Genomic DNA, 16555 nt, shown 5'->3' on the forward strand with positions numbered 1-16555 from the left:
ATCTTGATGAAGTCCCAATAGTTCATTTTTGCCCTTGCTTCCCTTGCCTTTGGCGATGTTTCTAGGAAGAAGTTGCTGCGGTTGAGGTCGAAGAGGTTGCTGCCTGTGTTCTCCTTTAGGATTTTGATGGACTCCTGTCTCACATTTAAGTCTTTCAACCATTTTGAGACTATTTTTGTGTGTGGTGTAAGGAAATGGTCCAGTTTCATTCTTCTGCATGTGGCTGTCCAATTATCCCAACACCATTTGTTGAAGAGACTGTCTTTTTTCCATTGGACATTCTTTCCTGCTTTGTTGAAGATTAGTTGACCATAGAGTTGAGGGTCCATTTCTGGGCTCTCTATTCTTTTCCATTGATCTATGTGTCTGTTTTTGTGCCAGTACCATACTACCTTGATGATGACAGCTTGTAATAGAGCTTGAAGTCCGGAATTGTGATGCCGCCAGCTTTGCTTTTCTTTTTCAACATTCCTCTGGCTATTCGGGGTCTTTTCTGGTTCCATACAAATTTTAGGATTATTTGTTCCATTTCTTTGAAAAAAGTGGATGGTATTTTGATGGGGATTGCATTGAATGTATAGATTGCTCTAGGTAGCATTGACATCTTTGTTCTTCCAACCCATGAGCATGGAAGGTTTTTCCATTTCTTTGTGTCTTCCTCAATTTCTTTCATGAGTATTTTATAGTTTTCTGAGTACAGATTCTTTGCCTCTTTGGTTAGATTTATTCCTAGGTATCTTATGGTTTTGGGTGCAATTGTAAATGGGATCAACTCCTTAATTTCTCTTTCTTCTGTCTTGTTGTTGGTGTATAGGAATGCCACTGATTTCTGTGCATTGATTTTATATCCTGTCACTTTACTGAATTCCTGTTTGAGTTCTAGCAGTTTTGGGGTGGAGTCTTTTGGGTTTTCCACATAAAGTATCATATCATCTGCAAAGAGTGAGAGTTTGACTTCTTCTTTGCCGATTCAGATGTCTTTTATTTCTTTTTGTTGTCTGATTGCTGTGGCTGGGACTTCTAATACTATGTTGAATAGCAGTGGTGATAGTGGACATCCCTGCCGTATTCCTGACCTTAGGAGGAAAGCTCTCAGCTTTTCCCCATTGAGAATGATATTTGCTGTGTGTTTTTCATAGATGGCTTTTATGATATTGAGCTATGTACCCTTTATCCCTATACTCTGAAGAGTTTTGATCAAGAAAGGATGCTGTAATTTGTCAAATGCTTTTTCTGCATCTATTTAGAGGATCATATGGTTCTTGTTCTTTCTTTTATTAATGTATTGTATCACAATGATTGATTTGCAGATGTTGAACCAACCTTGCAGCCCAGGAATAAATCCCACTTGGTCGTGGTGTATAATCCTTTTAATGTACTGTTGGATCCTATTGGCTAGTATTTTGGTCAGAATTTTTGAATCCATGTTCATCAAGGATATTGGTCTGTAACTCTCCTTTTTGATGGGGTCTTTGTCTGGTTTTGGGATCAAGGCAATGCTGGCCTCATAAAATGAGTTTGGAAGTTTTCCTTCCATTTCTATTTTTTGGAACAGTTTCAGAAGAACAGGTATTAATTCTTCTTTATATGTTTGGTAGAAATCCACTGGGAAGCCATCTGGCCCTGGGCTTTTGTTTGTTGGGAGATTTTTGATTACTGCTTCAATTTCCTTAGTGGTTATAGGTCTCTTCAGGTTTTCTATTTCTTCCTGGTTCAATTTTGGTAGTTTATACATCTCTAGGAATGCATCCATTTCTTCCAGATTATCTAACTTGCTGGCATATAGTTGCTCATAATATGTTCTTATAATTGTTTGTATTTCTTTGGTGTTGGTTGTGATCTCTCCTCTTTCATTCATGATTTTGTTGATTTGGGTCATTTCTCTTTTCTTTTTGATAAGTCTGGCCAGGGGTTTATCAATCTTGTTAATTCTTTCAAAGAACCAGCTCCTAGTTTTGTTGATCTGTTCTACTGTTCTTTTGGTTTCTATTTCATTGATTTCTGCTTGATCTTTATTATTTCTCTTCTCCTGCTGGGCTTAGGCTTTATTTGCTGTTCTTTCTCCAGCTCCTTTAGGTGTAGGGTTAGGTTGTGTATTTGAGACCTTTCTTGTTTCTTGAGAAAGGCTTGTATTGCTATATACTTTCCTCTTAGGACCGCCTTTGCTGCATCCCAAAGATTTTGAACTGTTGTGTTTTCATTCATTGGTTTCCATGAATTTTTTTAATTCTTCTTTAATTTCCTGGTTGACCCATTCATTCTTTAGTAGGATGCTCTTTAGCCTCCATGTATTTGAGTTCTTTCTGACTTTCCTCTTGTGATTGAGTTCTAGTTTCAAAGCATTTTGGTCTGAAAATATGCAGGGAATGATCCCAGTCTTTTGGTACTGGTTGAGACCTGATTTGTGACCTAGGATGTGATCTATTCTGGAAAATGTTCCATGGGCACTAGAGAAGAATGTATTCTGTTGCTTTGGGATGGAATGTTCTGAATATATCTGTGAAGTCCATTTGATCCAGTATATCATTTAAAGTCTTTATTTCCTTGTTGATCTTTTGCTTAGATGATCTGTCCATTTCAGTGAGGGGGGTGTTAAAGTCCCCTACTATTATTGTATTGTTGTCGATGTGTTTCTTTGCTTTTGTTATTAATTGGCTTATATAATTGGCTGCTCCCATGTTAGGGGCATATTTACAATTGTTAGATCTTCTTGTTGGATAGACCCTTTAAGTATGATATAGTGTCCTTCCTCATCTCTTATTATAGTCTTTGGTTTAAAATCTAATTTGTCTGATATAAGGATTGCCACCCCAGCTTTCTTTTGGTGTCCATTAGGATGGTAAATGGGTTTCCACCCCCTCACTTTCAATTTGAGTGTGTCTTTGGGTCTAAAATGAGTCTCTTGCAGACAGCATATTGATGGGTCTTGTTTTTTTATCCAATCTGATACCCTGTGTCTTTTGATTGGGGCATTTAGCCCATTTACATTCAGGGTAATTATTGAAAGATAGGAATTTAGTGCCATTGTATTGCCGGTAAGGTGACTGTTACTGTATATTGTCTGTGTTCCTTTCTGGTCTATGTTGCTTTTAGGCTCTCTCTTTGCTTAGAGGACCCCTTTCAATATTTCTTGTAGGGCTGGTTTCGTGTTTGCAAATTCCTTTAGTTTTTGTTTGTCCTGGAAGCTTTTTATCTCTCCTTCTATTTTCAATGACAGCCTAGCTGGATATAGTATTCTTGGCTGCATATTTTTCTCATTTAGTGCTCTGAATATATCCTGCCAGTCCTTTCTGGCCTGCCAGGTCTCTGTGGATAGGTCTGTTGCCAGTCTAATGTTTCTACCATTGTAGGTTACAGACCTCTTGTCCCGAGCTGCTTTCAGGATTTTCTCTTGTCTCTGAGACTCGTAAGTTTTATTATTAGATGTCAGGGTGTTGACCTATTTTTATTGATTTTGAGGGGGTTCTCTGTGCCTCCTCGATTTTGATGCCTGTTTCCTTCCCCAAATTAGGGAAGTTCTCTCCTATAATTTGCTCCAATATACCTTCTGCCCCTCTCTTTCTTCTTCTTCTGGGATCCCAATTATTCTAATATTGTTTCATCTTATGGTATCACTTATCTCTCGAATTCTGCCCTCGTGATCCAGTAGTTGTTTATCTCTTTTTTTCTCAGCGTCTTTATTTTCCCTCATTTGGTCTTCTATATCACTAATTCTCTCTTCTGCCTCATTTATCTTAGCAGGTAGAGCCTCCATTTTTGATTGCACCTCATTAATAGGCTTTTTGATTTTTACTTGGTTAGATTTTAGTTTTTATGTCTCCAGAAAAGATTTCTCTAATATCTTCCATGCTTTTTTTCAAGCCAGCTAGTATCTTTAAAATCGTCATTCTGAACCCTAGTTCCAACATCTTACTAATGTCTATTGATTAGGTCCCTGGCAGTTGGTACTGCCTCTTGTTCTTTTTTTTGAGGTGATTTTTTCCGTCTTGTCATTTTGTCCAGAGGAGAATAGATGAATGAAAGAACAAAATGCTAACAGGGTAACAACGACTCCAGAAAAATATACACTAATCAAATCAGAAGAGACCTGAAACCAGGGGAAAAGAAAGGGAAAGAAAGAAAAAAGGAAAAAAGAAAAAGAGATAAAAAAAAAAACAAACCAGAATATGATCAAATATGATCAGGCTGGTGCATAGATCAGTGCCACACACTGGATTTTGGGCATCTTTTGGTCTGTTAGAAGAAAGTGCCTCCCAAAATTTTAAAGAAAGAAAAACTTATGTATGTACAAAAATAAGGGTAAATATGATGAAGGGATGGAATATGACTGTAAAGATGAAAATTATAAAAGATTTTATGAAAGGAATTGATAAGTTGGGTGAAAAAAGAAAGAAGAAGATTTAAGAAAAAAACAGGGAGAGAATGTGATCAGGCAGGAGACTAGAACAAAGCCATACACTAGAGATTTAGGGTATATTTTGGTCTGTTAGAAGAAACTATCCCAAAATTTTAAAGAGAGAACAACTTATATATATATACCAAAAATGAGGTTAACTACTATGAAGGGATACAATATGACTCTAAAAATGAAAAATAAAAAAAATTTTTTGAAAAAGGTATTGATAAGATGTTGGTTGAAAAAGGGAAAAAGAAAAATTCAAAAAAAAAAAAGAAAAAGGAAAAAAAGAAAATAAAAAAAATTAACTTTGAAAGACTAAAGAATCATGGGAAAAAAGCCATGAATTCTATGTGCAGTATTCCTCTAGTGCTGGCGTCCTGCTGTTCTCATCGATCGGTAAACTTGGTCTTGGCTGGCTGTTCTTGCTGATCTTCTGGGGGAGGGGCCTGTTGCCATGGTTCCCAAATGTCTTTGCCGGAGGTGGAATTGTCCCGCCCTTGCCGGGGGCCGGGCTAAGTAATCTGCTTGGGTTTGCTCTCGGGAGCTTTTGTTCCCTGCAAGCTCTCCGTACAGCTTTGGAGGATGAGAGTGAAAATGGCGGCCTCCCAATCACTGCCCTGGAGGAGCCAAGAACTCAGGGCCCCACTCCTCAGTGCGCCCCCAGAGAAAAGCAGTCAATCACTCCCATCTCCCCGGTCTCCGTCCACACTCCGTGCTCACCCGTCCTGTGACCGAGCATTTCTATCTCTGGGACACGACCCCGTGTGGAGTCTCCAAACCCAGCAGATCCCTGCAGTGCGCTCCCGTGCTGCTCCTCCTGGGGGAGGAAGGGGAGTCTCCCCGGACCTGCCGCTTGTTGGGTCCCTGCTGGAGGAGCAGTGGCCCGACTGTGCCGTGGATCACGGTTTATGGCAACCCCAAGCTGAGAGCCCGCTCCTCGGCTCCATCTCTGCAGCCAGCTTCCCCGCTCCGATACCTGGGAACTCTGCTGCACTCAGGCACCCCCGGTCTTTCTGTGACCCTGAGGGTCCTGAGACCACACTGTCGCAGCGAGGGTTCCACCCCCCGCTTAGCCACTAGAGCGTTGTCCCTCAGCGGAGCCGACTTCTAAAAGTTCCGATTTTGTGCTCCGTGGCTCTATCACTTGCCGGTAGTGGCCGACGGAGGCCCCCTCCCCCACCGCCTATCTTCCCAAATATCGCCTCGGATTCACTTCTCCGCACATCCTGACTTCCAGAAAGTGGTCGCTTTTCTGTTCAGAGAGTTGCTGCTATTCTTTTCTTCGATCTCCTGTTGAGTTCGTAGGTGTTCAGAATGGTTTGATCCCTATCTAGCTGAATTCCTGGGACCAGATGAAATTTAGGTCTCTTACTCCTCCGCCATCTTGCTCCTCCCCCTTAATAGTGTCTTTTGAAGAGCAGGTTATAATTTTGATGAAGAACAATTTATTAATTTTTATGTTATATTTCATTTTTGTACTCTAAGAAATCTTTGCCTATCCCAAGGTAATAAGGATTTTCTTAGTTTCTCTTCTATAAGCTTTATAGTTTTAATGATTTTATTTAGGTCTGTATTACATTTCAATTTAATTTTTCTATTTGTTAAATGATATGGAGATAAAAATTCATGTTTTTCCAAATGGACATTCAGTTGGTCCAACACTATCTATTGGAAAGACACTCTTTTTCCCATTGAATTACCTTGTCATCGTTGTTGAAAAACAATTGGCCATATATGTGTGGATTTATTTTTTGACCTTCTATTTTTTCTTTTAATGAGTAACACTATATATCTATAGTGTAAATCATTAAACTGTGTTCTATTTAAAATTTATTTTCACTATTCTAGATCTTTGCATCATTTCTATATAACTGCAAAACCAGCTTATCAATTTCTAGAAAAGAAAAGCCTTATGGGATTAAGATTGAAATTCCAGGGGCACCTGGGTGGCACAGTCAGTTAGGCATATGAAACTTGGTTTTAGCTCAGGTCATGATCTCAGGTTTGTGAGACTGAGCCCTGTGTCAGGCTCCACACTTAGCGTGGAGTCTGCTTGAGATTCTCTCTCTTTCTCTCCTTCTGCCTATCTCACTCATGCTGTCTTTCTCTCTTTCTCTTTCTAAAATAGATTAAAAAAATCTTAAAAAAAGATTGATATTCCATTGAATCTATAGATCAATAGAACTGATATCTTAGCAAATTGATATTCCATTGAATCTATAGATCAATAGAACTGATATCTTAGCAAATTGATATTCCATTGAATCTATAGATCAATAGAACTGATATCTTAGCAAATTGAGTTTTTGAGTTCATGGACATGCATTGAAAAAATAATTTGAATATTCTTTAATTCTTCTCATCAATATCATTTCTGGTATACAGATCCTGTACATACTTTTTAAATTTATTCTTAAGCATGTTTATAGATGCTATTGTTAATGGCATTTTTAATTAAATTTTCAGTTGTTCATTGATCATATGTAGAAATAAAATTGATCTTTGTATCTTGATCTTATATCCTGTAACCTTTTTAAAGCTACTTATCATACTTAGCAGCTTTTTAAAAAATAGATTTCTCAAGGATTTCCTCACACATGATTATACCTTCTACTCACATAGACAGTTTTGTTTCTTCCTTTACAAGCCTTATCTCTTTTATTTCTTTTTCTTGCTTATTGTAATGGCTAGGAACACCCGTACAATGTTGAATAGAAGTTGTGAGAGTAGGTATTTTTGCCTTTTTCTTGATCTTGGGGTGAAGGCCTTCAATATTTCACTATTAAGTATGATATTAGCTCTAGCTTTTTTGTAGTTGCCCTTAATCAGTTTTAGGAGATACTTTCAGCACTTTGAATATGTCATTGCATTGTCTATTGGCTTACATTATTTCTGAATAGAAGCCAGCATATTTTCTTATCTTTGAACCCCTGAATGGGGTCTCTTATTTTCTTTGTTGCTGTTAAAATTTCTATCTTTATCCTCCACTCTCAGTAACTTGATTATGATATGCAGCTCCCACTCTTGCTAAACATGGTCTCTGGCACAGCAATTAAACTTTGATTATATTTACCTGTAATACGGGACTCCGCAGATCTTAAAGGATTTTGTAAGGATTACTTGGGATGATGTAGGGTGCCTGGGTGGCTCAGTTGGTTAAGCGACTGCCTTCGGCTCAGGTCATGATCCTGGAGTCCCAGGATCGAGTCCCGCATTGGGCTCCCGCTTAGCAGGGAGTTTGCTTCTCCCTCTGACCCTCCCCCCTCCTGTGTTCTCTCCCTCTCTCTCTCTCAAATAAATAAATAAAATCTTTAAAAAAAAAAAAGGATTACTTGGGATGATGTATATAAAAGTATTCTAAAAAGTTTAAAATTTACTACAATGACTTTCTAATCCAAGAATATTTTCAGTGAAAATTAAAATAGAAACAGAGTATTGTTAACAGGAGAATAATGAATGTTGTTACCTTGTATTAAGTTACAGTTTTGTTTTCAAATGACTGTATTGCAGACACTGATTCAGAATATCCAGTTGAAATGTCCAAAATCAAAATTTCCTTGACTTGTTTTCCAAATCACATTTTATATCATTTGTGCACATGTCTATCTATTCATTTTAGTCCTTTAGAAATTCCTTGAGAATGCTCAAATCATTCATGAAAAAAACATCAGTTGTCTTATTTAGCAGAAGTCAATATAACTGCCATAATTTTCAATAAGTGCATGTGAAACATACACAGTGTATGACATACAAATATGGCAGCAATACTGAAAGTATAATACAACCTAAAAATGAAATGCATTATGTTACTGATAAACATTACACACTGACCAGTCTGGGTAAAAGATTAACTTTGCAGAGTTCATTGTACTTTTATGAAACACTTTCATATGCACAATCTAATCTATTCCTCAGAACATCTTCATGAGCTGGTAAGTGTAAGACTCCTGCTTCCACACGAAAACTCTATGTATAGTTATTTATGAAGTCATTTAACATGAAATATTACTTGTCCTAAAAAGGCAATCTGTTTTGCTATGATTATGCTTTATAAACTTTTTTCTCCCATATTTTCACTTTCTCATATCATTCAGTTGAGAATTTCAGATCATTCTGTGTTCCAGGCTTCATCAAAAATTTCATGTGAGTTTTCTGTAAGTTGGCATGAAAATGGACTTGCCACAATAATGTCATGGACTTGTAGGATGCATACTTTGCTGAACTTAAATTCCATTTCTAAAATCTACTGTTTGGTACCAGATGTGGAGAGTGAATCGCCATCTTTTCTATGAAGAGGGCAAGGTTTAATTAGCCTTTTTCAAAAGACTTATTATACATTTCACCTATAAACTGAAAGAAGAAAATTACGCGTTTTAAAGCAGGATGAAAGTAGAGGTGATAGCCACAGCTGCTCTCGTCTCTGGCAAACCATTCTGAGAGGCTCCAGTTTCATTTGGTTCAGATGAAACACATGTTGCTCATTTATTGTACATGTGTTTCAATGTATTTTGACAAATCTGATCTAAAAATGTTACAGATGTTCCTCATTATTCTAATTTGCACTTAGTAGCAATAGATACCGATAGAACGTGTCTATATACCAGCTGTTTCACAATATAATTAAGAGAAAATTTAGCTATCATTAATATATGTGAGTTTCAATTCAATTTTAGGTATAGTTTTGTGATATAGCTAGTGAGCGATACACTTTCAACAGGTGTTCTAATTTTTTTCTGTGAATGAAGACAAAGCTTTTTTTTTAAAACAGGTTTCAAATAATTTCAGGTGGACATGAAATTATTCTGATCTTAATGTCTTTTAGAGATTTGCTATTCAATGTATGACCTGAGATCAGGCAGTGGTATTATAACTTGAGTACTTACTAGAAGTGAAGAATCTCAGCTCCTACCCTAGATCTACTGAAAGAGTCTGCATTTTAACACAATCCCTAGGTGATCTGTATACACATTAGAGTTTGACTAGCACTGTTTTAGAAGAGGTCTTACATTAAAACTCTGTTTTGTACGCACATATATGCATACACATACGGGTCAAACCTGCAACTCTATGCTGTACACATCTGTTTATACAGATATTGTAAAGAGTGGGCTGGCCTGTAGATTGAACTGTTTATTTTCTTATTATTTAATACATTAAAAAGTAACCTCACCAGTACTTTCCAAAGGCTGTCTTCCATGAATTAAAAAAACCCATATTCATAAGTACTGGCGCACCACACTTTTTCATTGACTGATACATAAAAGAAACTGAAGAGCTTCTACTCCAACTTAAATCTTTTAGAATTCTCATTTTTTACTGTTTTCTGTAACTTTCTATAGAATAAAGTTGGTTGTGTACAATAGTGGATTTTATTATTACACTGCTTTGCCATGAAAAAACAAGAAGCAGGACTGCTTATAAGATTAAAGAATTTAATTTCTTGGGAAATAAATTTGATTTTAAAATATCTTACTACTGATGGTTACCTTGGGAAATGATTGTATGTTAATTAAATATATCATACTCTAGTACTATATTATACGTATATATAATTTACTGCATTATATTATTTAAGGTAATTATCAGTTATATCTCAATATGTGATATAAAATAAAATTTATACTTAAAAGGACCTCTGAATCACGCTGCAAAGTAACTCAATTCCTTAAAATTTAATTTTATTGGCCATCACATTTCCTATATGTATATGCCAGCAGAAATAAGCATAAGGTATAATTCTTATCATAGAAGAAATAGAATAACTGATACTATTTCATTTTATGATCCTTAATTGAAATCTATGACAAAATAATTTCATATAGTTCAAAATTACTTAGTACATTGTCACTAACAAAAAGGAGGTTGAAATATGTTAAGAAAAAATCTCTAATTTGCAACAACCTGGTTAATACCTTTTTTGCAGGTGTGCACCAAATACACACCTCCATGATCTACCTTGGGAGATGAAAAAAGATCCTTTTATGTAATCTATTCAGAAATTTCTGTTGGTACCACAGCAGCGTATCATTAGTTTACCAGCTTGCCATACATCATACATTTCTGCCCAAGAGACCTTCCAAAACTATCAATATTAGTTTGCACAGACATCTAATAGACAAATACTGATACATTTAACCATGTATTTAATGATACAGCATAGTGGTACAACTTGTCCTGAAAAAGGTACAAATGTAGACAGTACAAAGTACTCTACAGCTTCCTATGAGCAATCGCACTGTTTCATTTTTCTTTTTGTTTTTCAAACTAAAGATCACAAAGCAACTTAAATAGCCCTAAGTGTCCCTGAAGAGCTACTGTGTGTTGTATAAAGGCTGAGTAATCCCGGCAGTGTCAAGGGGTTACTGTTCAGCTGTTGGAGATCACGAGATGATATCTCAGCACTCATAAAACAGAGGATTCAAAACCCAGGGGTGTACACGGAAGTACAGAGCATTAGGACAGTCCTGGAAGTTATCCACAAGGAACGTTAACACCCTGGAGGCCAAAATAACACGACCGAATCAACATTTACAATTCTTGTTCAAGATTCAATCCAATATGTGGGGAAAATTTACCTGGAAACATTCATGCTAATCTAATGATCATTTTCTATTTGGCTCGTTCCAAAAATATGGAAGACTTCAAAAATCTCTGGGATCTCTTTTCTTAAACATTTTCAATGCATATTTATTCTGTACAAAACAAAATGACTATCCTGAATTAGCTATTTCCTAGAACTATTCCTAAAATGTCAATCCATTTAGTAAGGCACAGTAACAGAAACACAGAGCTTTCTTTAAGGTTGCGCATTTCAATTCAGAAGAGTAAGGGGGAAATTTTGGCCCCTGGGATTTGAAAATATCTTCCAGTTGTAATCTTTGGTCTGGATATTTACATGGTGGTCTCTTCCCATTCAAGCTCAACATCACCTATAACATAAAGTAACATGTCACAAGAGAGAACTGAAATTACCAGTTCAAAAGATTTAAATGTTTCATGGCAAAAATAGAGTGCAGATACAGAGGCTATCACCCTAACTTGGATTAGAGAAGAATAATAAAAATGTGTTATGTGCATTAACCAAGCTTCTAAAACATTTTTATCATGTGGTTATTATTAAATCAATGCTCCTGGTACACTAGTAAATTGGTACACGTTGCCTCTGTTTACCTTCCATGGCATCCAAAGAGTCCATCTTCTGAAGTGCTGAATAGTTAACAAAACAGATAGGCTGATTACTTCCTTTACTTGATAAGAGATCCAGAATGCATTGGTATAAAAAGATATACTGTGCCTAGACACCAAAGAAAGAGTGTTAAATAAATGGGTGGGATGGATTTTTAAAAATTATTTCAAAAAATTATTTTTCTTATAAAGGGAGCTATACTGTCACAGTGAAAAGTAATGCTGAATTTAAAAATGTTAGATAGCTAAGCGAGAAGCACAGAATTTACCACGTATATAAATGATTTTGTACCATCTCAAACATCAGGTTTTCTAAATTCCTATGGCCTCCTGTAGCTTCAAGTTTTTTTTTTTTTTTTTAATACTTGGCATTGCGAAACCCCATGCTACTTTGTTTTTGCTTGCTGTGATTATAAAAAAGTGGCAAATTAGGTTATTTAAATCTGTTTATGAATTTCCTTTTTCCTGTTAGGTCTAAATGAGTAATTTTCCTTATAAATAGTTATCTTGTTAGAATGATCAGAATGGCTATTGGAATGCAGATGATACATTTGCTTTCACTATCTGTGAGTAAACATATCTATACACCATCAGCACATTTAAAATATGTTCGACAATTCTGTTAATCACCTGACATTTGGCCTTCTTAATGTCAAATATCTGGTCTTTATTTGTAAGTACAAGGCAGTTGATCACTGAAATATCCAGACACCCAGGTCCTGGACAAGGACTCCTAACATTTCATCTGAACGTTTAAGCTAAATTCAGTACCATCTAGGTTCTTTAAGTTTTTTCAATATAATTCAATAACCTGTTAGCATTTCTGAGTTTGGACTTTCCCAAAGGTACTTAAGTTTAAGTCATAGAAAATCACCCTCCTTTTTACACAGGAAACATAACTGATGTTAAAGGAACATAATCAAATATTTATACTATATATTACATATTATTATATACATATGTATATTGACAATTGATTTAAATAGGATGTCCTCTAAAGTGACTATCTTCAGAGCTATATATTCATATCTATTGCTACTGTATCTCAAACCCTTTTTGGAACTCCTCTACTGAAACTGGCTTCAGAAACTGTTGGTCATTATTACGAGTATTTATTTCTTCAAGAATTACAAAATGCTTCCACAAACATCTCAGCAGAGTGTCAGTTCTGGGAGGGCAGAACTCTGTCACATTCACTGCTCTTTTCCCATTACCTGTAATAGTGTCTGGCATGTAGTAGTTACATAACAAATGTTTGTTGACTCAGTATCATTTAATTCTCACAAGTAGCCAACCTTTACCATTTAAGGAAGGATTTCATTTGGAGAACATTCAGAAGTCATTAGGGATTAAGTTTTGTCAGTGAGTGGACGATCAAGTTACATGATCCAATTTTGGGAAGAAAGGAAGTGTCGTTATACAGTAATGAAAATCCCATTGAAATTGCTAGTAAACTACTTCTCAAGGTAATTCTAAAAAAGTGTTTTTCAAATATATGTCACACAATGAATAACATTATTGGCAGAAATATATGGACCCGATATAATTTCTTTAAAAACAATAATCATTTGAATTGATGAGTTTGGGTAGTTTTTACAAATCACATGTGAATTTGAGGTCACATTTGATATGTGAAGCTTCAGACTGTCCGATCTCATTTTCTCCACTGGAAAGAATGATGGGTGCAAACTCTGCCAGTAGGCCAGGTTGGGCTCCACAGGGCAGGACTATATTTTCCAAGATCCCTCTGTCATGGTGTGTTATTGCCAAAGAGGCAGTGGAGGGCTCAGTTCCAGTTCCTGCCTTAGATAATCACCATACCTTAAGAATGAAACTTGTCTGATGTTTAGCTTCCTCATCCGGGAGATCATAACGCCTATGTTGTGATATTTAAAGAACTTACTATATGTAAAGTGCCTGGCAAAAAACTAGGCAACCCAAGTATATTAGCTTTTTTTTTTCTTCTACCCTAAGACTTCACATCAGTAAATTTCTAGGAAAACCAGAGCAGGAAAGGGACTCATCCAGATTAACCCTTATTTGAGGGACTGATAGCAGCTCAGGATGTTATCTCACTGAGGACTATTCTCTCAGAAAGTTCTGGAGGCTGCTATGAACTGTTTTTTGGTAGACAGTGAAAGAGCTCAAAGCTCTCTCCTGGGTCTGGGCTATGTCCCCAGAGCAGCCTTTTAGGGGTAATATATTCTGAGGTTCCCACCTCCCCACCCCTGCCCATGGCTACTGTAGGATGTGCTGAGACAGCATTCTTCATCGAAACTGCAATCATTCCCAAGTGCAACAGAGGAAAATAAGAAACCACTCTTGTGCAAGGCAATACTGGTTTGTAAGGGCTGGAGCCAAGGACTGTGGTCATTTTCCTTTTTATCATCAGAGAGAAAAGATGGTAAAGAGCAAAACTTCTGGGAAGGAAGCCAGGTGAAAGAGAGCTTCTGAGTACCAGCTTTTCAGCAAGGAGGGAATCCAGCAGAATTCTGTCAGACATTTACTACATGCTGGGCAGTGACCGCATGTTTGGTGCTTTAGACAGTTTCTCTTATTTAATGCTGACCATAAGTGTGTGAGAAGTATAACATGGCTATTTTACAAAAGAGAAATAGCTCAAAGGGGCTAATTAAACAAGTCACAGAGCCAGCAGTTAATTAAGAAGCTGAGCTGAAATCGTAACTCAATTCTCTGACTTCAAAATTCATGCTCTTTCCATTCCCTTACCCAACTGTAACATATTGCTTGGGCTGGTTAAACAAGCACAATGTATGAAGTTTAGAGCATATATTGCGTACTAAATTGTGTGAAATTATTAACAGGCATTCTTGAACATACTCTTTACAAAGTTCAGTTCCGCAAAATTATAGAGCGTGGCAAAATATTTTCAACTTTTATTAGCTGAAGAGTGACTCTAGTTTCTAGAAAGAAACAAGATCCTGATCTGGCCCACCCTCTATCCTATCTAAAAGAGCCAACCAATCTTGATCAATGTCAAGAACACTGAGCACCTGTGCACATGTGTAATCTAGGGACATGGGAGGAAAATGTTAGCTTTCTGTTTATTCTTATTGTTAACAAAAATAAGAAAGAATTGGGGTGTTAATAATGGTTAATAGTTGGATTGATATTGGAACCCTTATAATTGAGAACAAGCTACCTAATTGTGGGCCCACTGCAAAATGAAAATGAGTGTTTCCTCCCTCAAAAATTATTAAAGATTTTCAAGACTGTGACAGCAAACACTAAAGTGCAGTGCCCTTTTGAGCATGGGGCCCTGTGACATTGCACAGGCTGCACACACAGAAGTCAACCCTGATCACAAGTTATGTTCTATTTCTGAAGTATCCCAAGGGAAGAGTGGTACTTCACTCCTTTTTTCCCCTTTAGCATATAGGGGAATGCATATGGATTACATTGCCTAGTTTTACCTAACCATCACAAAATTGCAGAGGCTTAAAAAGATTCCTACAAAGAGACCATGGATTGAAGGTAATATTTATCATGTAAGCCCAAATGAACGACAAGGAAACGGCAGGGCTGATGTTCTTTGTGCTTCTAGAATAAACTTATAGCCATCCTATGAGGTAAAAAGAACAATAATGTAAGGAAATCTGACAAAAAGCTAGATCACTTTTTAAAAAATTATAAATAACTTAGAATATATATTTAAAATCACTATTGAAACAGAATTATCCTGTGCTATGTATCACTATCTTAATGATAATATGAAGGCATCACAATTAGTAAGATTTCAAAATACTGCTTATTTGATCTTTATCTCATGTTTTCTATTTCTCATTTTGTATATGTTTTATAATTTACATAATTTTCAATCTACATTTAAAAAATAAATATAGAGTTATTGGAGTTGAATGCTCAAACATTCTTCCTGAAAGGGTTGTGCAGTCCACAAAGTTTAGATGTCTCTAGTCTAGAGCAGCATCTTCCTAAGAACATTAATGTTCCCCTACATGGCATTATAGATTCTGGGTCAAAAGAAATTCAAGGATTTCACAATCATGTAATTTTGGGAAATGATGCTCACAAGGGCTCAATATAACTCTCAATGTACACTCGCATAGAGGCTTTAAGAAATTCTAAGATCAGTTTAACTTCTTTTCAAACTTATTTTTAGCAAAGAACCTGTTTTCTCACACCTTTAACAACTCTGATGCTATATGAGTTTTCTAGTAGGTATTGTGGAAAACACTATTACAGCAGATCTATATATTTACTGTGAGAAAACTTCCATTTGAAGAGTATAGAAATATCAATCCAAATATACAGAGAGAAACATCTTACATATTATAGTTAGACACTCCTGGGTTTGAATTTTGGTTCTCAAACATTAATTGTATAATCTTGAAATATCACTTAAATTCTTTGAATGGAACATCTGCTTCTTCATTTGTAAAGCAAAGCCAATAATACCTAGTCTGGTGATTAGTTTTATTGATACTGCTTTACAAACAAAGGATAAATAAGATAATACATATAAAGGATTATTATAGAAGATGGAACTCACTAGACATTCAATGTAAGGTTTTTAGTCTCATTACCATTATACTATGTGATTTTTTTAATGAAGAAAAATCTCTATATTTTATAAATGTTTTTGCCTTTAAACCAAAACAATGAAACAAAAAACTCCCAGGGAGTTAGTTGATAAGATGCTATGACAATTGTTATTAGTATACAACAGGGATAAATATGGACAAGAGAAATACATAGAACCCCATAACAGTCAATATTTTAAACTTTTCCAAATATAACATTCAGCATGTTTATAAAAGAAATTGATTTGATGCATTTCCTGAGCTTCCCACCTTTGCCAAACACTAAAGACCTCAATTTCTGAAACACTTTCTATATGCCCATCAGTATAAACGAGCTAGGATGAGCAGTCAGTAACAGTGCTGAGGGGTGACTGTGCCTCGTGGAATGCGCTTCCCAAAACCCTTCCCC

The 16555-nt window shown here is 36.2% G+C and overlaps 1 protein-coding gene across 1 annotated transcript in view; it reads right to left on the reverse strand.

The window, feature by feature from the left end:
• Positions 1-11258: 11258 nt before the first annotated feature.
• The window catches only part of PTPRQ (protein tyrosine phosphatase receptor type Q), a 197929-nt gene continuing 192632 nt past the window's right edge, over positions 11259-16555 (reverse strand). Inside the window, exons 44-45 of the mRNA XM_032393715.1 lie at positions 11570-11693; positions 11259-11328 (exon numbers count right to left, since the gene is read on the reverse strand). Coding sequence (XP_032249606.1) covers positions 11291-11328; positions 11570-11693 — 162 coding nt within the window. The 3' untranslated portion in view covers positions 11259-11290. The remainder of the gene's footprint in view (positions 11329-11569; positions 11694-16555) is intronic.

This window comes from Phoca vitulina, unplaced genomic scaffold (genome assembly GCF_004348235.1).
Source record: "Phoca vitulina isolate PV1807 unplaced genomic scaffold, GSC_HSeal_1.0 scaffold76, whole genome shotgun sequence".
NCBI lineage: Eukaryota > Metazoa > Chordata > Mammalia > Carnivora > Phocidae > Phoca > Phoca vitulina.